The 19,457-nt window shown below is 41.5% G+C and overlaps 1 protein-coding gene across 8 annotated transcripts in view; it reads right to left on the reverse strand.

Moving 5' to 3' along the window:
* The window catches only part of HERC1 (HECT and RLD domain containing E3 ubiquitin protein ligase family member 1), a 98,539-nt gene that overhangs the window by 68,559 nt on the left and 10,523 nt on the right, over nt 1–19,457 (reverse strand). For all 8 annotated transcript variants that reach the window (XM_063142687.1, XM_063142685.1, XM_063142688.1 and 5 more), the window contains exons 2-13: nt 17,662–18,617; nt 15,871–15,966; nt 14,817–15,011; nt 14,304–14,615; nt 11,166–11,262; nt 7,187–7,330; nt 5,930–6,057; nt 4,764–4,908; nt 4,486–4,657; nt 3,814–3,948; nt 1,348–1,513; nt 84–209 (exon numbers count right to left, since the gene is read on the reverse strand). In XM_063142687.1, coding sequence (XP_062998757.1) covers nt 84–209; nt 1,348–1,513; nt 3,814–3,948; nt 4,486–4,657; nt 4,764–4,908; nt 5,930–6,057; nt 7,187–7,330; nt 11,166–11,262; nt 14,304–14,615; nt 14,817–15,011; nt 15,871–15,966; nt 17,662–18,591 — 2,646 coding nt within the window. In that variant the 5' untranslated portion in view covers nt 18,592–18,617. The remainder of the gene's footprint in view (nt 1–83; nt 210–1,347; nt 1,514–3,813; nt 3,949–4,485; nt 4,658–4,763; nt 4,909–5,929; nt 6,058–7,186; nt 7,331–11,165; nt 11,263–14,303; nt 14,616–14,816; nt 15,012–15,870; nt 15,967–17,661; nt 18,618–19,457) is intronic.

Here is a 19,457-nt window from a genome sequence, read left to right on the forward strand (position 1 = left end):
ATTATCCTCTGTAATAAGCACAGCACTTGGTAGTGCTCCAGATGCATCTTCAAGCAAATACAGATTCCAAGCGGCTTTTTTACCTGCCCTTTTGATAGGCTCTCCCATCTGTCAGGACCCTGGGGTAGAAGCGAATGCAGCAATTCCATCCTCTCTCTCAAGGGAGGCAGGAGCATTGTTGCTCCAACAGAGAGTGTCTCAATCACAACCTAAAATTTGGAATGAGACCTTATTGTAACCATTTCAGCAAAGTTTGAAAGCATTTTTAAAATATATTTCACTTAACACTTTTTGAAATTATATTATTTATTTATTTATATAGCACCATCAATGTACATGGTGCTGTACAGAGTAAAACAGTAAATAGCAAGACCCTGCCGCATAGGCTTACATTCTAATAAAATCATAATAAAACAATAAGTAGGGGAAGAGAATGCACCAAACAGACACAGGGTAGGGTAAAACTAGCAGTATAAAGTCAGAACAAAATCAAGTTTTAAAAGCTTTAGGAAAAAGAAAAGTTTTTAGCTGAGCTTTAAAAGCTGCGATTGAACTTGTAGTTCTTGCTCTCTAATGCATTCCCCACCCCCCATCCTAACCACTGAACACACCAGTTTCAACGTACTACATAGAATCATAGAATAGCAGAGTTGGGAGGGGCCTACAAGGCCATCGAGTCCAACCCCCTGCTCAATGCAGGAATCCACCCTAAAGCATCCCTGAGATGCTTGTTCAGCTGCCTCTTGAAGGCCTCTAGTATGGGAGAGCCCACAACCTCACCAGGCAACTGATTCCATTGTCGTACTGCTCTAACAGTCAGGAAGTTTTTCCTGATGTTCAGCTGGAATCTGGCTTCCTTTAACTTGAGCCAGTTATTCCGTGTCCTGCACTCTGGAAGGATTGAGATAATCCCCCCATATAATCCCCATATAATCCCCCCATGGCTTCAAAGGCACCCTCCATTTTCAGCCCTCTGGGCTCATCCAGCTCCAAGAGGTTCTGGAGCACATGTGATAACGGAGCGGCTGTGGGTACATGAACTGCCACACTGGGCTGGGAACACATTCACTTCCTCCCTGCTCCCATATCCATATATAGCATTTTGGTATACTTTGAGATTCTCCAAGTATCTGGATGCCTCTGTCTTGTTTGCGTGTATGGGTCACTTTTGTAGCAAGACCATTGGCATGGCCAGCTTAAGCTCAGCATCAGAGGGAGTGATAATCAAAGTAGCCAGAGGGCCTGTAGAGGATTTCTGATTTCAGTTCCTAGGGAGTCACATTTTTAGACTGCCTTCCCAACTTAAATGAACAGGGCACATGTCAGGAAAACGCTGAAGACACTTACTTCCTGTATTTCATCTGGGACAGAAGAGTCCATCAATCGAAATAATAAATTCCGAAGAGGACCAGCCTGCCTTCCAAGAATGCTTGTAGCTACTCCGCCAGCTAATGCGAGGGCTAGGTGGTTAGAAAGCAGCTTCAGGCACAACTTCAGGAAATTGTGATGCTCCCTGCAAAACCAAGGTGCTGCCATTAATCCATGCCTCGTGGCTATCCACAATTCTTCCTCTCCATGTGCTTTCCTTATTCTACAGCCTCAAAGCATTTTTAACAGCATTTTAACAGCATTTAACAACGTTAAGTTTGTTTTTAATGGACCCCACAATTGTTGTTTTTAAATGGATACTGTTGTTTTTATACTGTTTTTATGTGTGTGTGTGTGTGTGTGTGTGTGTGTGTGTGTTTAAATTGTATACTTTTAATGTTTACTATTTTTAAATGTTGTAAACCGCCCAGAGAGCTTCGGCTGTGGGGCGGTATATAAATGTAATTAAATAAATAAATAAATAAATAAAGCGTAACAGTTCCATATATCAGAAAAAAGCTTCTAATTGTTTACCAAGAATAAACAATTGAATATAGTTTACTGTAGGTAAACTATATCCAACTGAATTGGCCACAAGCCAACCAAACTATACTCAAGGCTTTGGTGATGACACTCTCCCCATGAACATTATTCTTAGGGCCCCTTCTCTTCTACAAGCTCTTACTGAGGACTACTTCTTCTCCTTCTCCTCCTCCTCCTCCTCCTCCTCATTATTATTATTCAGCATGCCTTTGACTTGTGAGTTTTCTGTCATTATGCTGTGTTTGGGTTTGGATCTGCTCTTTCGAATTTGGTGTTATCCGCTTCTTTTAGAATCAGCCCATGCTGCCTGAGGATGGCGGGAGTTGTAGTCCTTGTAATTAGATATATAAAAGAGACCTTGAAGGTAAAATGATCACAGCTGCTCAAAAAACTCACCACCCCTGAAGCTTTCCAGAAACTTGCCTGGGATTTGAGGTTAGAGGAATTGCTATTCCTTTACAATTGTTTATGTTTCTCTGTTTAACCTTATAATTGAAAGTTTGTAGTTTTCTTCAGTCAATCCAGCTTGGAGGACATTTAAAGATGTTTTGGGACAGAGGAACAATTTAAGAATTGCCTCACCTTTCTCCCATGGCACAAGCTTATTAGTGGTGGCGAGTTTCGCTTGCTTAGCTGCACTTTAAATTACCTCTTATCCTATCTTTCAAATTCCGTATATGTAACCTCATTTATGTTTTGCAATAACTATAGCGAGGTTCTCAGGAAGCTGCGGTGAAACAGGAGTAAAATCCAGAGTCCTATAAAGTTTTCTCTTCCTCCGTAATTTATTGCCAATTCATGAACCTGTTTTCTGTAACTATTACTCTGATATGTATACTGATGTAAATGTTATATAGCTTGTTGCATAGTTCAATCTTGTTATAATTTCTTTTATATTATATTACTCCTTTTACCCCACTGTCTTGACAGTTAATCAGATATTGTGCAGTTGTGTGCTCTTTAGCATTGCTCTTGCTGCGTTCTCGCAACTGCAGCCTCTGTTTTGTGTTTCCAGGAGTTGTAGTCTCATACGTCTAGAGGGCATTGGATGGTTTACTGTGAGTTTTTTCAAAAACAATCTTTAAGTCACTTTGCATATTCTTGGGATGGAAAGACAGGATAAACATTCTCAGAGAGAACAATTAATTGGGAACTGACGGAAATGTGCCCTCTATCTTACAGTTAAGGACTTGTCCCAAGCACTAAAAGCACAAACAGTCCTGCTGATTTCAAGGTATTTAAATCATTAACATGAACTCTATACCTCAAAATGCAAGCCAATGGCCTTCATACTTGTGTTATAATTCATAATAATAGCCAACATTAGCCTGCTCTGGCCTGCTTGCACTGGCTGCCTTTATGTTTCCGAGCCCAATTCAAGGTGCTGGTTTTGACCTATAAAGCCTTACACGGCTTGGGACCACAATACCTGATGGAACGCCTCTCCTGACATGAATATACCCGGTCACTATGTTCAACATCTAGGGCCCTCCTCCGGGTGCCTACTCCGAAAGAGGCTCGGAGTGTGGCAACGAGGGACAGGGCCTTTTCGGTGGTGGCCCCCAGACTGTGGAATGATCTCCCTGACAAGGCTCGCCTGACGCCAATGCTCCTATCTTTCCGGCGCCAGGTTAAGACTTTCCTCTTTGCCCAGGCATATGGCGGCACATCTTAATCACCCACATGTTTAGTTTTTTTTAACGGTTTTTAATGCTTTATGTGTGTATGTTCTGTGTTTGAGAATTTTAAATTTTGTATACTCATTTTTATCTTAATTTTAGAATTTCTGTAAACCGCCCAGAGCCCTGGCTATGGGAGCGGTATTTAAGTGCAATAAATAAATAAATAAATACAGAGAATTTAAATTCAACAAGGTTTCATAGTTGCTTTATAAAACAATACCTTGAGGAAGGAAAAGGAAGAGGAGGAATCTCACTATTAATTTTGTCACAATACTGCTCAAGGAAAGAACGGAGATGGGAAAAGGTGCTTTCTTCGAGATCCACACAGTAGGGTCTATGCCAGGCAACAACTTGTCTGCAATCAAACAGAAGAACGTCATGAAGCAAAAATCCCACATCAAAATAATGACTCTTTAAGAACAGAACAAGGTCTTCCTGCTGAGAGAGATAAAATGGGGACATCTGGCACATAATATAGTACTTAAAAACCAACCACTCTCATGTGATGCGAGTCAAGAGCCTGTTTCATTCTTCTAGGAGGTTGTAATTCGTTTTAATCTCCCTCTCAGTTAGGTGAGAGTCTTCTTTTGATAAATAAATGGGGCGTAACAACATTGCAAAACACAAAGTCCTGCTGCTATTAGTCCAGTGTTACAAGCAAATGTGCTGATGCAAGTGATTAAAGGTAGAATGCCAGGAGATACTGGTAACTAAGGAAATATAAAAGCACACATATGTTTTGAAAATTAAACAAGGTCCCTTGTGGTGGGGAAAGAGCCACAAGAGACACCACTCAAAAACACCAAGCTGAACTTTTTTTTTTAAGTGTTATGATCAAGTTAGATGTGTAAAAGCATATAATTATTTTTTAAAGGAATATACAGTCACTTACCTGTCTCTCGGAAGGGCTGTCCAGGCAAGACTATGGGATGTTCCAGCTGAAATCTGCTGAATTGCTACTCCATCTAAACCACTCACTTTCTTTGGTTTAGTAATGGGACCTGTGGAGTTCCCTTGGCCACATTGTCCCATGGAATTGTTACCCCAAGCATAAACTTCATTATCTAAACCGAAGCGAAGAACGGCAACAATTTTAAACACATCTGAAAACCTGTGTACATTTGCCAAAATAAAACTTAGCATTAGCATTACGTATATGCTGTATTTTACCATGAGAAAGTGCCAAGCAGTGGCTGTCCCCAATGGAAATATCCACTATCCGTGTAGCAGCCAGCTCTTCGATTAGCTTCGGCCTGAGAGCCGTCGCTTCTGAGGAACCACATCCTAGGCACGCACCACAGCCCCAGGCATACACCTAGACCAAAATATACAGAATACAAAAAAACAAACTCAGTTATGAATCCAAAAGCCCCACCCTCAGTCCAGTTAGGGCTGTCAATTGAATAAAGGAATCCAGCTAACTCAGCTGATGTCTGAGTCAATTAAATCTGAATACAGGTAAAGATACTAGCACTGAAGATAGAAGCGGTTGATGCTTATATCACACACGTGTTGTAGCAGCCATAATCTTAGAAGAAGCATTCCTGCCTCTTTAAAGATGGCACAGTTTTTAAAGGATTTTTTTTATTACAGATCTACTTCCCAATTAGTCAGGGGACTTTTTAAATCAATTATAAGTTTTTTAAAATTAATTGTTTAGATGATTGAACACTGCAGCCCTAACTCCAGGAGCTTCAAGTACAAATTTCTGCCTGCAATTTTTAATATCTAAGAAGTATCAAACTGTCTCCCCATTTTTGTTCTTTGCCAGAGAGATCGGATGCCTGTTAAACTTTTTTCTATTGTCAGTATACTTATGAATTGTTACAGGAAGACACACAATGTACACCTTCAAAAGAGGTTTAAGACACCAGCTCTGTGTATACATCAGCAGTTTTAAAACTTAGGATGTGCATTTTACTGTATCACAATGCTTTAAAGACTTGACTCTTCATTACTTGGTCTTTAAAATATTGAAAGCCAGTTTGTGCACTTAGCAAGTTGAAAAGCACTCTATAAAGCATGGATGGGCAACCTGCTGTCAGCCTAAGTAGAAAAAGTCCTCCAATAGGTTAGCCACGAGGGAATGCAGCCCTCGACAGAATAACCTTGTCCATCCCTGCTATTAAACGTAAGACACAGGAATTGAGCAAAACGCAACACACTTCTTGCCAGGTTTGCAAATATTCTATAGTAAGGAGGCATAAAAGGTTTTGTAAATGGAATGAATCTTCTCTTTTCCCCAGACAGTTGATGGGCAACAAAGAACTTACACTGATATGAATGGCTATTTCTGATTTAGTAACTTTTGTGTACTTATTTGCAAAACTGCTTACCTGCCCTGTTGATGTTAGAGCAAGTGACGATTGGCTTCCAGCACAAACTTTCCGTATGAACATTCCCTGTAGAGCTTCGATAACTTTAGGTTTATATACTCTGTTAGTGTCACCATGACCAAGTTTGCCTGTTGGGATGACACACAAGAGAACAAGAGCGTTTACAACACAGCTTGCACCTCACCGGCCACGCAATAAACATAAATCTATTTATATTTATTTATTTATTTATTTATTTATTACATTTTTATACCGCCCAATAGCCGAAGCTCTCTGGGCAGTTCACAAAAATTAAAACCATAATAAAACTACCAACAGGTTAAAATAATCTAACATAATCTGCAGTTTTAAACTGGAAATATTTCAAGTAAACTGTAGTTATTCAACAATACTATGAAAATGTGGCATCACTGCAACAGTTTTGTAGAGCAACCCCCTTTAAATACATCTCAGAACACGAATTGATACAACATGCTATTTTAGTTATTAAGGGCATGATCCATAAATCCAGACAGATCATACAACCTTCTCCCATGGCTTGTAAACCTAGGACATACACAGCACTATTGCGGAGGGAGCCCACCATTGCACAAAACTCCCAGACCCAAGCAGGAAGCAAAGATGTAAAGTGAGTAGTTGATTTGCCATCATCCCTGTGTTTTGCTTCTCCTCTCAGTGATTTGAACCCACATAAAGAACTCTTCCAGTCACCCATAGGTGAACAGTCAGATGACTTCAGCCACATTTGAATGATGTCAGCCACCCCTTCATAAACAATGGTTTACAAAGACTTAGCTGAGCACCATGGCCACACACTTCTTCCTCACCCTGGCTTGCATTAAGGCAAAGTTACCTGCATCCTAAGCTGAAGAATGCAAAACCCTGGCTTGCATTAAGCCAGAGGACCCTGAAGTGGGGATCTCTGGCTTAATTTCAGTTAACAAAGAATAATAAGAAAGAATCTGATCCTGGATTGTTAAAAGACATCAAGCCAGAGATCCCCGACTTGAACATACCAAAGCCAATGTATACCAGAGGAGTGGGAAGATGGTGCGGCCAAAGCTTGCTCAACCAAGGTTTATGAAATCATGGACAGCCATCCAAATGCAACCATTGGCTTTTTCTGTACTGAAAAGAGGGGCAGAAAGGCAAGGCAAGACAGGGTATGAAAGCTGAGATTTCCTCACTCTTCCCCAACAGACAACACTCTGTACAATCCATCACACCTCATAGAGAAAAGTTGTGGCACTACATTACCATTATCTCCTCCTCCAAATGACCAAACAGTTCGCCCATCTTTGGATAAAGCTATGGTATGCGAGCTGCCGCAGGAAACCTCTCCAACATTGCTAATATCTTTTACTAAAGTTGGAATGTTGCGGCTGTTGCTGTCACCGTGGCCTTTGAAAAGAAAAGTAAATACGCTTAATTTGGAAGTTTCCTTCACCTCTTTCATCCTTGTAATTAAACCAAAACCTATCCTAAAAACAACACTTAATTCACTTTAAAGAAATATATTTTTTCCTTCTCCTAGCATGGAAGCTTTTGGTAGGTAAAGAAGAAAGTATGTGTCTTGAGTACTGCGAGTCAGCACAGGTTAATGCAACGGGTTTCAAATAGTTCTAGTGAACACTTTGTGTCACTACAGATGTAAAACTATTTCCCCTTAATTATGGTCTAAAAATCTGGGCGCTGCTTCAGAGAAAACGAGATAAGGAATGCTCCAATGAAGAAAAAAAACACATTAGTAAACATTAAATATCTGGTAAGAAAGCTGGTATAGAGATTAAACTACATAAAGGACTGTTTTAGTTCACAGACGGTTGCAGTAATTGCTAGGTTGCTATCCTTTGCAAAGTATTCAGAGAGAGAGAGAGAGAGATATGTGTGTGTGTGTGTGTGATGACGCAGCTAGCTCAAAGCCGAAAGGACGGCTAGCGGCCGACGGTGCTGGTGGTGAACGACGAATCCGATGTTCTAAAGATCAACACACCATAGGAACCTGGAATGTAAGATCTATGAGCCAGGGCAAATTGGATGTGGTTATTAGTGAGATGTCAAGATTAAATATAGATATATTGGGTGTCAGTGAACTGAAATGGACTGCAATGGGCCACTTCACATCAGATCACCACCAGATCTACTACTGTGGACAAGAGGATCACAGAACAAATGGAGTAGCCTTCATAATTAATAATAAAGTGGCTAAAGCAGTGCTTGGATACAATCCAAAATATGATAGAATGATCTCAATTCGAATTCAGGGTAAGCCATTTAACATCACAGTGATCCAAATATATGCCCCAACCACAGATGCTGAAGAAGCAGAAGTAGATCAGTTCTATGAGGATCTGCAACACCTACTGAATAATACACCAAAAAGAGATGTTATTTTCGTTACAGGAGACTGGAACGCTAAGGTGGGCAGTCAAATGACATCTGGAATTACAGGTAAGCATGGTCTAGGAGAACAAAATGAAGCGGGACATAGGCTGATAGAATTCTGCCAGGACAACTCACTTCCAACAACCTAAAAGACGGCTTTATACATGGACTTCACCAGATGGCCGACACCAAAATCAGATTGACTACATCCTTTGCAGCCAAAGGTGGTGGACATCTATACAGACAGTAAAAACAAGACCTGGAGCTGACTGTAGTTCAGATCACGAACTTCTTATTGCACAATTTAGAATCAAACTTAAGAGAATAGGGAAGACCCACAGATCAGTTAGATATGAGCTTACTAATATTCCTAATGAATATGCAGTGGAAGTGAAGAATAGATTTAAGGGACTAGATTTAGTAGATAGGGTCCCGGAAGAACTATAGACAGAAGTTCGCAACATTGTCCAAGAGGTGGCAACAAAAAAGTCCCAAAGAAAAAGAAAACCAAGAAGGCAAGATGGCTGTCTGCTGAGACACTGGAAGTAGCCCAAGAAAGAAGGAAAGCAAAAGGCAACAGTGATAGGGGGAGATATGCCCAATTAAATGCAAAATTCCAGAGGTTAGCCAGAAGAGATTAGGAATTATTTTTAAACAAGCAATGTGCGGAAGCGGAAGAAGACAATAGAATAGGAAGGACAAGAGACCTCTTCCAGAAAATTAGAAATATCGGAGGTAAATTCCAGGCAAAAATGGGTATGATCAAAAACAAAGATGGCAAGGACCTAACAGAAACAGAAGAGATCAAGAAAAGGTGGCAAGAATATAAGGAAGATCTGTATAGGAAGGATAATAATATCGGGGATAGCTCAGACGGTGTGGTCAGTGAGTTAGAGCCAGACATCCTGAAGAGTGAGGTTGAATGGGCCTTAAGAAGCATTGCTAATAACAAGGCAGCAGGAGATGACGGTATCCCAGCTGAACTGTTTAAAATATTGCAAGATGATGCTGTCAAGGTGATGCATGCCATATGCCAGCAAATTTGGAAAACACAAGAATGGCCATCAGACTGGAAAAAATCAACTTATATCCCATACCAAAAAAAGGAAACACTAAAGAATGTTCCAACTATCGTACAGTGGCACTTATTTCACATGCCAGCAAGGTAATGCTCAAGATCCTGCAAGGTAGACTCCAGCAATTCATGGAGCGAGAATTGCCAAGCTGGGTTTAGAAAAGGCAGAGGAACTAGAGACCAAATTGCCAATATCTGCTGGATAATGGGGAAAGCCAGGGAGTTCCAGAAAAACATCTATTTCTGTTTTATTGACTATTCTAAAGCCTTTGACTGTGTGGATCATAACAAACTGTGGCAAGCTCTTGGTGGTATGGGGATACCAAGCCATCTTGTCTGCCTCCTGAGGAATCTGTATAACGAACAAGTAGCAACGGTGAGAACAGACCACGGAACAACGGACTGGTTTAAGATTGGGAAAGGAGTACGGCAGGGATGTATACTCTCACCTTACCTATTCAACTTGTATGCAGAACACATCATGTGACATGCTGGGCTTAACGAATCCAAGGCTGGAGTTAAAATCGCAGGAAGAAACAGTAACAATCTCAGATATGCAGATGATACCACTTTGATGGCTGAAAGCGAGGAGGAGCTGAGGAGCCTTATGACAAAGGTGAAAGAAGAAAGTGCAAAAGCTGGGTTGCAGTTAAACCTCAAAAAAAAACAAGATTATGGCAACCACCTGGATTGATAACTGGCAAATAGAGGGAGAAAACGTGGAAGCAGTGACAGACTTTGTATTTCTGGGCGCAAAGATTACTGCAGACGCTGACTGCAGCCAGGAAATCAGAAGACGTTTACTTCTTGGGAGGAGAGCAATGACAAATCTTGATAAAATAGTTAAGAGCAGAGACACCACACTGACAACAAAGGTCCGCATAGTTAAAGCAATGGTATTCTCCGTAGTAACCTATGGCTGCGAGAGCTGGACCATAAGGAAAGCGGAGCGAAGGAAGATAGATGCTTTTGAACTGTGGTGTTGGAGGAAAATTCTGAGAGTGCCTTGGACTGCAAGAAGATCAAACCAGTCCATACTCCAGGAAATAAACCCAGAAATAAACTGCTCACTTGAAGGAATGGTATTAAAGGCAAAACTGAAGTACTCTGGCCACATAATGAGAAGACAGGATACCCTGGAGAAGAGTTGATGCTAAGGAAAGTGGAAGGCAAAAGGAAGAGGGGCCGACCAAGGGCAAGATGGATGGATGATATTCTGGAAGTGACAGACTTGACCTTGGGGGAGCTAGGGGTGGCAACGGCCGACAGAAAGCTCTGGCATGGACTGGTCCATGAAGTCACGAAGAGTCGGAAACGACTGAACAAATAAACAACAAAAGGCAATCATAACAGGAAACTTTGGTTCATAAGGTGTAGCAGTTCAGAGAGATGTATCAATTCCCCACATTCAAACAATGAATGGAGTTAAATGAAAAGAGGGGAGATAGAAAGAGAGTTTGAATATATTATTTAGACTTTCATACTTCAAGCAATTCCATGAACTGCTCCTTTTATTTTATAGTGGAATATGATTTAGGCCAAGAAAAAGAAAGAATGACAAGAAGTATGGTCAAATAGTTCAATATATTGTTAAATCATGTCTTACTATTATTCACCTTTGACAAATGGGTTGGTTACAAGTTTATACCAAAGATGGTAGTGTATTTTCTTCAATCATTGCATTTTTTTTTGTTTGAGGTTACAATTTCTTTCAATAAAATGTCAATTATATTTTTAAAAACGCTAGGACAATGTGTTGGAAACAGTTTCCATTACCTAGTCTACCAAAGTCTCCTTCTCCCCAAGTATATAATTCACCATCTTCTGTAACAGCAGCACTGTGACGGTATCCAGCTGATACACATACCACTACCTAAATGGGATGCAAAAAAAGAGAGAAAGAGAAACAGTTACTGCTCAAGTATTGCTGGAAATGCTACTATCAACACAGGGTGCACACTGTGATATTCCTCATTACTCCTTCCCTCCCTCTGCAATCTCTACTGGCACCCAGGCATTGCTCCTGCTTTAACTGCCATTAATCACAAAACCACAAACTCCATTCTGCTCACAGCCCTGTCTTCCTTCTGTCCCTCTACGAAGTCCATAATAAGGGATGCAGCTGTCCCTCCTACACTTCTAACAGCTGCATTCATCTTTGGCAAAATGTGTCCTGGCAAAGGCCAACTTGGCCAAAATAAAGAAAAAGCTTCCAACTCCTCCCCATCAAAGTGGCGATTTACTTATTTATTTATTTATTTAAAATATTTATATCCCGCCCTATATCACTATGATCTCAGGGCGGCGTACAGATAAAAACATACAGTATAAAACAATAAATATACACAGTTAAAACAAATTAAAACATGATCCAAGTTAAAACAACATATAATTTAAAAGCAATAGATACAGTTAAAACAATGTGCCAGTGAGTTTAACCATCAAAGGCTTTGTTAAAAAGCCATGTTTTTACTTGGCATCGAAATGAAATCAATGTTGGCGCCAATCGGGCCTCCAAGGGGAGGGCATTCCACAGTCGGGGTGCCACCACAGAGAAAGCCCTCTCCCTTGTTCCATCATAATGTATATGTTGCATTGATGGGATGCAGAGAAGGGCTCCTCCAACAGATCTAAGGTCTCGGGCAGGCATATATAAGGAGAGGCGCTCTCTCAAGTATCGAGGTCCCAAGCTGTTTAGGGCTTTAAACGTCATTACCAGCACCTTGAATTCCGACCAGAAGCGTATAGGCAGTCAGTGCAGTTCCTTTAAGACCAGTGTTATGTGGGCTCTATAAGATGTATCTGCCAGCAGTCTAGCTGCTGCATTTTGCACTAGCTGCAACTTCCGCGTCGTCTTCAAGGGCAGCCCCACGTAGAGTGTATTGCAGTAGTCTAATCGGGAAGTTACCAGTGCATGCACTACTGTGGCTAGGTTGTCCCTGTCCAGGAGAGGCCGAAGCTTGCGGATCAGCCGAAGCTGACCCCAAGTACTCTGTGCCACAGAGTCCACCTGGGCCTCCAGTGACAATGATGGGTCTAGGAGTACTCCCAAGCTACGTACCTGCTCCTTCAGAAGGAGCGCCACCTCCTCCAGAACAGGTTGCTTACCCAATTCCCGGACTTGGGAACCACCAATCCACAGAGCTTCCGTCTTATCAGGATTTGGCAAGTGAGCCCACAACTTAGTCCAGTAGGGTCTCTCATGAAGCTTGAGCACTATGATTGGTTCTGGGAAATATAGTTGAATTTTGAAGCATAAGCTGTGAGCTTAGTTAAGTAAAGCCACACATCTTATTTCTAATGTTAACTTGGAAACAAAAAAATTAGAGACCCTAATGGGCTAAGTTGTGGGCTCACTTGCCAAATCCTGGTTTGCTTCCAGCAATCGCTAAAGTTATATTAAAACATTACAGAGAGTTTCGGAGCTGCAAGGCAACTGTCAGGAGCCCAGTTGATGGCTATTACTATTATTATTATTATTATTATTTATTTATATAGCACCATCAATGTACATGGTGCTGTACAGAGTAAAACAGTAAATAGCAAGACCCTGCCGCATAGGCTTACAATCTAATAAATCTACCCTTGCGCTCATGCCCATTCTTCTTACCCGCTGCAGCTTTAGTCTTGGTCTGGACATAGAAATTCTGCCTTGCCACAACAATATCGCTCAAACAGTTTTGGGAATGCCTTGAGATAGAATTTGGCAGCACCTATCCCTGAAAATGCCCCTTCCCAATCCATGGGCGGATCTACACAGCGTACTGAAGGCGCTTGCGTGCGCCTCCAGTGCGCCCCGAAAGCGATTGTGTAGATCCTGCCCTGGAAGAGGAGGAAGAGGAGGCGGCTGGGGAATCCGTCCACGTCCTTGCCGCCGCTGGCCGGATTCTCCAGCCTCCTCCTCCTCCGCCTCTTCCAGGGCAGGATCTACACAATCGCTTTCGGGGCGCACTGGAGGCGCACGCAAGCGCCTTCAGTACGCTGTGTAGATCCGCCCCATGAGCAAATAGGAAGGTGAACGCTGCCCCTACTATTTTTACCTACAGCACTTTTGTTACCTGTTGGGAGTACCTGTGCAGGAAAGATAGAAATGACATGGTTCTGCTCTTTCTAATACTTGCAGGAATTATATTAGTGAATTTGAAAACAAAAGAACTAAGAGTTTAAACTAGGTGAAAATGATTAAGGAAATCAAATGAACTCTGAAGACAGCACAAATTCAGCAAAACCACCTGAAGGTCAAATGAAGCATTGCCCCCCACCCCCACGCAAAGCCACGAAACACAGTTCTACATGGTGCACTCTGAGCAACAGAACACCGCATATGCCTTCAGTCTGTTCGTGGGGAAAAAGCTCCATGTTGGAGCGAAACCTCCACAGCCATGGCTGGCATTAGCATTCTATGCACTTGGGCCAACCTCACTGGCACGTCGAATGCAAACATTACATGCTGCTATCTGGAAGCATATTTCAGCAGCCTGGGCAGCTACAAACCGCTGTTTTATCTACTGATTCACTTCGTGGTTTTATGACAGCGTATTTATTGTTGTTGTTTTTAACTCGTGTAAATCACCTTGGAAGTGAGAAAGGGAGGGCAGTATATAAATATTTTAAATGAATAAAATTAACACACCTGAAGGGGTTTTCTGGATTATGGCAGTCATTTCTACCAAGGGTGGGGGAGTGGCTCTAAGGATGCGGAAGGTGCTTCCTAACTCAACCAACTCTTTCTTTTACAAAACAGTCTGCCAAGTGGATAGAGAGGGGAGCAGCCCAGCATTCTGGATGGCATCAAATAGGGAAAAGCCAAAACACAGCTAAAAATATATCTTAGGTCCATGAAGTCCTCGAAGCAACAGCATTACTAGTGGAAAATAGAATGAAAGTGACACTCAACCCGTTTGTATAACTTACCTTTCCTTGCAAAGGGCCCTGGATAAGTTTTGGGTATTTTTGTGTTGAGCTATTTCCATGGCCCAGTTTTCCATAGTCACCATCACCCCAGCTGAAGACTTCTCCTTCTGTTGTGAAGGCCAGCGTGTGGCCATCCGAACCTTTAGATGATGAAACCTTTTTGATAGATCTGTGAGGCTCAAATGTCAGCTTTTTCAGAGTGGATTGATTATTGGAATCACCCAGTCCTAGCCTGCCGTAACTGCCTTTGCCACAAGCTCGAACAGAGCCATCCGTAGATATCACAAAGGTACAGTACTGGCCAGCTTCAATCTATTGTGGGGAAAAGATGGAAGAACATTAAAAATAATTTAGCATTGGCAGTCACTGTTCAAGTTAAGCACAAAAGAACCTCATACAGACTAGGAATTACAGGGTTGTAATGTGTATTTTTAATGGTTGGAGAAGATATTTGAAGGTCTCCAACATTGAAATCTTCATCTCCTCCCGCAACAACAAAAAAGCCCCACTCACTGTCTGAGCATCAGAAAAGCTTGGTGCCAGCTTAGGCTGAAGGATTTTCTCTTGTGTTCCTTCCACAAGTTGATGGCTGCTGTTGCTACCCCAAACATACACTTCACAGGTCTCAGAAACAATGGGAGCATCACCCGTCTGAATGCTGTCTGGACTAGCACATGTCCTAGAGTAGTCTGAGGCCATGCGACAAACCTATCAAAATAAAGATATATTTCAGGAAACTGAGGGAGAGCTGTGGTCAATTGCCATCTTTACTCAAGCACACAGTCTTGATTCTTTATTCGCTTTAGGCTAATTTCGTATCGCATGCACAAAACCCGATCACAGAAATTAAGTACCACGGTCTAAGAGGGGATCTTAAAGATATTACTACACATATCTGATGTCCAGCTTTCCATTTCACACTTCCCTTTTGTAAATGGCATGTTATCATTCCCCTTCACAGAATATATGCCATTATATTTCATTACAGTCCCCCAACATCAACTGAAAGCAACTTCCTGACTGCTCACAAAATCAAACAGCAAGGACACATAGAGAGGTATTCTTTGTGACTGCCCTTCATCTGTGGAATTCCTTTCTCTTAGCCGTCCCACTTCCCACTTTTCTCTGGACTGTCAGAGTTAAGTAGATGTGGGGGTATTTTAATTATACACACACACACAGTGACCATATTCAGAAGACATGCTAATTGCTATGCCAAGGTGGTTAAGCATTTTGAGCTCAACATTATGGCTTAGTGTGCCGTGTGAACCATGACTTAGCATTTCGATTGAACCACTCCTGGTTTACCACGATTTAAACACACTCACTTAAGCATTTTGCTGCAAGAGAGCTAGCAGCCTAACCATGGCTTAAGTGTGTTGTCTGAACAGGCCCAGTACTGAGTATGTTTTTGAATTCTATTTCAGGCCCAGTATTGAGTATGTTCTTTTAATTCTATTACTCTTTTCTGAAACTGTTAACCACTTTAAGCCCTGAGCAAAGACAGGACAGCAATTCAAACAACCAGCAAAATAAAATAGCAAGGTCAAAATGGCTGGAGACATACCTCCTCAAAGAGGCACAAAGCTGCTTCATAAAGAGAGCACAAACTATCAGATGTTCTTGTTGGTTCCCTCCATTGACTCCGATCAGCAGATGATCCCTGTAAGGTAAAGCATTACTGGGGGAGTAGTCATTGTGATATAATTGTATAGATACAAAGTATATAAAAACATTTTACCCTCCATGAAATTAAGTATTTTCCTAAACCATACCAAAAGGAGCGCATTTCCCTCAAAACAGCAGCAACACAGAGTATTTATATATAGCACTTCCTTAAGTACTCAAATAATTGTATGCACAGTCTCTCAGTCATCCTACAGGTTAATCATAGTAGTAGTAGTACAGAGGAAGGTTCAAGCTTATTCACAATATTGCATGGCCAACCTAAAGCCAGCCCAGAAGTTCCTGCTAAACTGAGATTCATACCATGAATGTCTTGCTCACAGTTCTTGTTCTTGACTATTACATCTACACCAAGATGCTTAAAACATCTTACACTTTAGAAGCACTTTAATACAACTGGGGGTTTGGAACAAAATCATGCATTCCCCTCTGTTCACTGCCTTTATGCATGCACTGAGCTCAAGCTCCCCAAATATGCTACAAGGTAAGCCACCAATTTGACAGACAGACAGATCAAAACAAAAGCTGTAAATGTGCACGTATTTGGGGGAAGGGGGAAGGAATGGAAGCAAGAGCTCGTCCACTCACTCTACCCAATGGATGCTTCTGCAGTGTATTGGCAGTGAAACTGCAGTTAGGGTTATTTCCAGCAAGGTCATTGGAAGGGCACAGATGTAGGAGAGAAGTGCCAGTGACCATGGCAGTTGTGTGAAATTGCACCCTCCCACTCTCTGACAACAATACCCCACATGAAGCCCACATGAGCCACTCCCAACTACCCTATTTCTTCGATTCTAAGACGCACTTTTTTCCCCATATAAACTTCTCTAAAAATGGGGTGCGTCTTAGAATTGTGGGTGTGTCTTAGGGTTTTTTTTCTGTTGGTGGTACTGAAATTAATGTGCGTCTTACAATCGATGGCGTCTTACAATCGAAGAAATACGGTAGTATTTCATAGAAACTATACAAAAATCTACAGCTGGCAAACCACTGCATCCCGTCTTTTCAAGCAAGGAAAATGCATCATAAAGCAAACTGTCAGTATGAACCATTGATTTGCAGTGCAAGCCCCCACTATTTCCATTCTTACATTACGCCCCATTTTGCTGGACTTTGAAATCACATCACGAAGAGAAACACAAGCTTGAATGAACAGGTAAATTTTTGCAACAAAATGAAGCAAACATATATACTTTTATCATGTTTTTCTGAATAAGGTAGGCAGAACTGATGGGTGAAAAAGTCACTGAAAAGAATTGCAAGCAGGTAAGGTATTTTTTTAGAAAACTTTAAACCCTCCATTACTGAATTACGGTATTTCTCTGGCTCTCTTTATTTATACTGAAAAATTACAAGTACCTAGTACAATTACAAGCTGTTGCTGACATTGTTTATCTTTTCTGTCAAATCAGAATGATTGAAATTAGAGCCAGAACAACCATCCAAGTACACACTTAAGGACAATCAAACTCTTTCAAACATTTCTGAAACTGTTCTAACGCCACTAAACATAGCTCATGTACATCTGAGGTGGCAAATACACTTCATGATCTACCAAGCACAGAGGCAGCAAAACTTCTATTAATGTCAACAGCATTTGCAACAGTCATAAAAACGGTTAATTCTTGACCCATTAAGAACATAATTTCAAATGTACGTAGTGCATACATACCAACGATCGCCTCATCTGCATTAATATATTCATGAAACAATCGAAACTGATCATCCCCTCTTGAGTCTGCAGCATTTTGCTTTTCTCCATTGTGTTGACTACCGCCGAGGCGCTTAGCGCCATCTCAATCCATTCCAGGAGGTACCGCAGCGAACCGCGCTGAGCGGCCAAGCCAAGCAGCAGCTCAGAAGCTAGCCTTCGACCGAGAGTATCTGCTCCAGAGTTCGGAATCGTTACTCCTTTAAGAAATGTTGTCACCTGAGACAGGCAGTCTAGTCCCATTGGTGGGATTTTACTTTCGTTGGCAAGAGATAAAGGTGGCAAAGAGCTCACAACCTCGATCGCAGTGTGGATGACATCATTGCAAAGACTAAGCCCAGTTCCTGAAGCGGGAACCATCCAGCTTTGCCGCAGCAATGCAAACAAGAGGCTTAGTCCCGTTCGCACCCCCATTTCTATAAGCGCATCTGTACTCGACCTGGGCCGCTCGCTGACAGAATGGATATCTGTTGAGCCAGAACTGCTTTCCGGAGAATGCTGCTGCTGTTTCACCTTGCCTTTATCATGGTATTTATTAGAAAGTGCATAAAAGATCCGTTGTAACACAAGCAAACGTTTACGAAGTGCTCCAGCGAATGGAGAGTCTGAGCAAACCATCTTAGCCAGAGCCAGCTGGCTGCTAAGAAGGGCATCCAAGTAGTGGTCCTGTTCATCGCTCGATAAGGACTCTCGTTCAAAATCTGGTAGCTGGGGCCCTTTAAGACAGAGAACCTGTTGAGGCAACGGTACTACTTCTTTATTACTGATTAATTTAGTGTACAAGACTGAGACTCCCTCCCTTGTAGCAATAGATTCACTATCTTCTGTGATCCAAGAGCTGTTTAGATGTTCAAGCCATTTCAGCTTCACCGGTGGAACCATGGCGGCCATGTTTGCTTATTCATCTGCCATCAGTCCTAGAAATGGGAAAGAAAGAGAAAAAACAATTTACAAAATTCTGTACAAAGCAGCTAGTTGTTAAGAACATCCACATTGGTCTCAGGCCCACAAATTCAGTCTAGCTTAAACATATTTGAAATTCAATTTAAAAAAGGGAGTGTATTATATGACACTGTTCCCTCTATATTAAAAAGAACTGATGTATGGAGCCAGACTCATACTCATCCATGTTTTCAGAGGAATGTGTTGATTCCACCAGTTGGGACAATATGTCAATGTGGACTTATCCAAACCAACTTCCTAAACACTTCAAAGTCAGCCAGTAATGCCTTCCCACCCACAAATGTTCTGTAGTACATATTCACGGCTCTTTTTAGGTGTGGTGTTGGTAAGGACAGAGAACATGGTGTCAGAATTACTAATAAAGGGTGGGTTTTTTTCTAGTGGGAAGCTGTCATTAACTTCAACTACAAGTACCACCACATGGTTAAAGCTCTTCCTAAAATAAGATTAAGCAGTCCATATAATCATGAAGACCTAACACTATGGATGCTGCATTTTTTTCGAAGGAAAAAGAAATAAGAACATCCTTGCTGGATGAGACTAAATATCTATCTAAACCAAACATGCTTCTGTTTCCACCCATGGCCAGGAAAAAATCATTTCATTTATTACATTTCTGTATGGCTAATAGCCAAGGCTTTCTGGGTGGCTCAGAGCATGATAATGCATAAAATACAACCTTTAGAATTCAAATATTTAAAACCATTTAAAAACGTGTTAGAAACAATTGACAATAAAACTAGCAGACCTGATAAAAAAAGCTCAAACATCACATCATATGCATCAAATGCTTA

Source organism: Elgaria multicarinata, chromosome 16 (genome assembly GCF_023053635.1).
Source record: "Elgaria multicarinata webbii isolate HBS135686 ecotype San Diego chromosome 16, rElgMul1.1.pri, whole genome shotgun sequence".
In the NCBI taxonomy this organism is placed as follows: domain Eukaryota; kingdom Metazoa; phylum Chordata; class Lepidosauria; order Squamata; family Anguidae; genus Elgaria; species Elgaria multicarinata.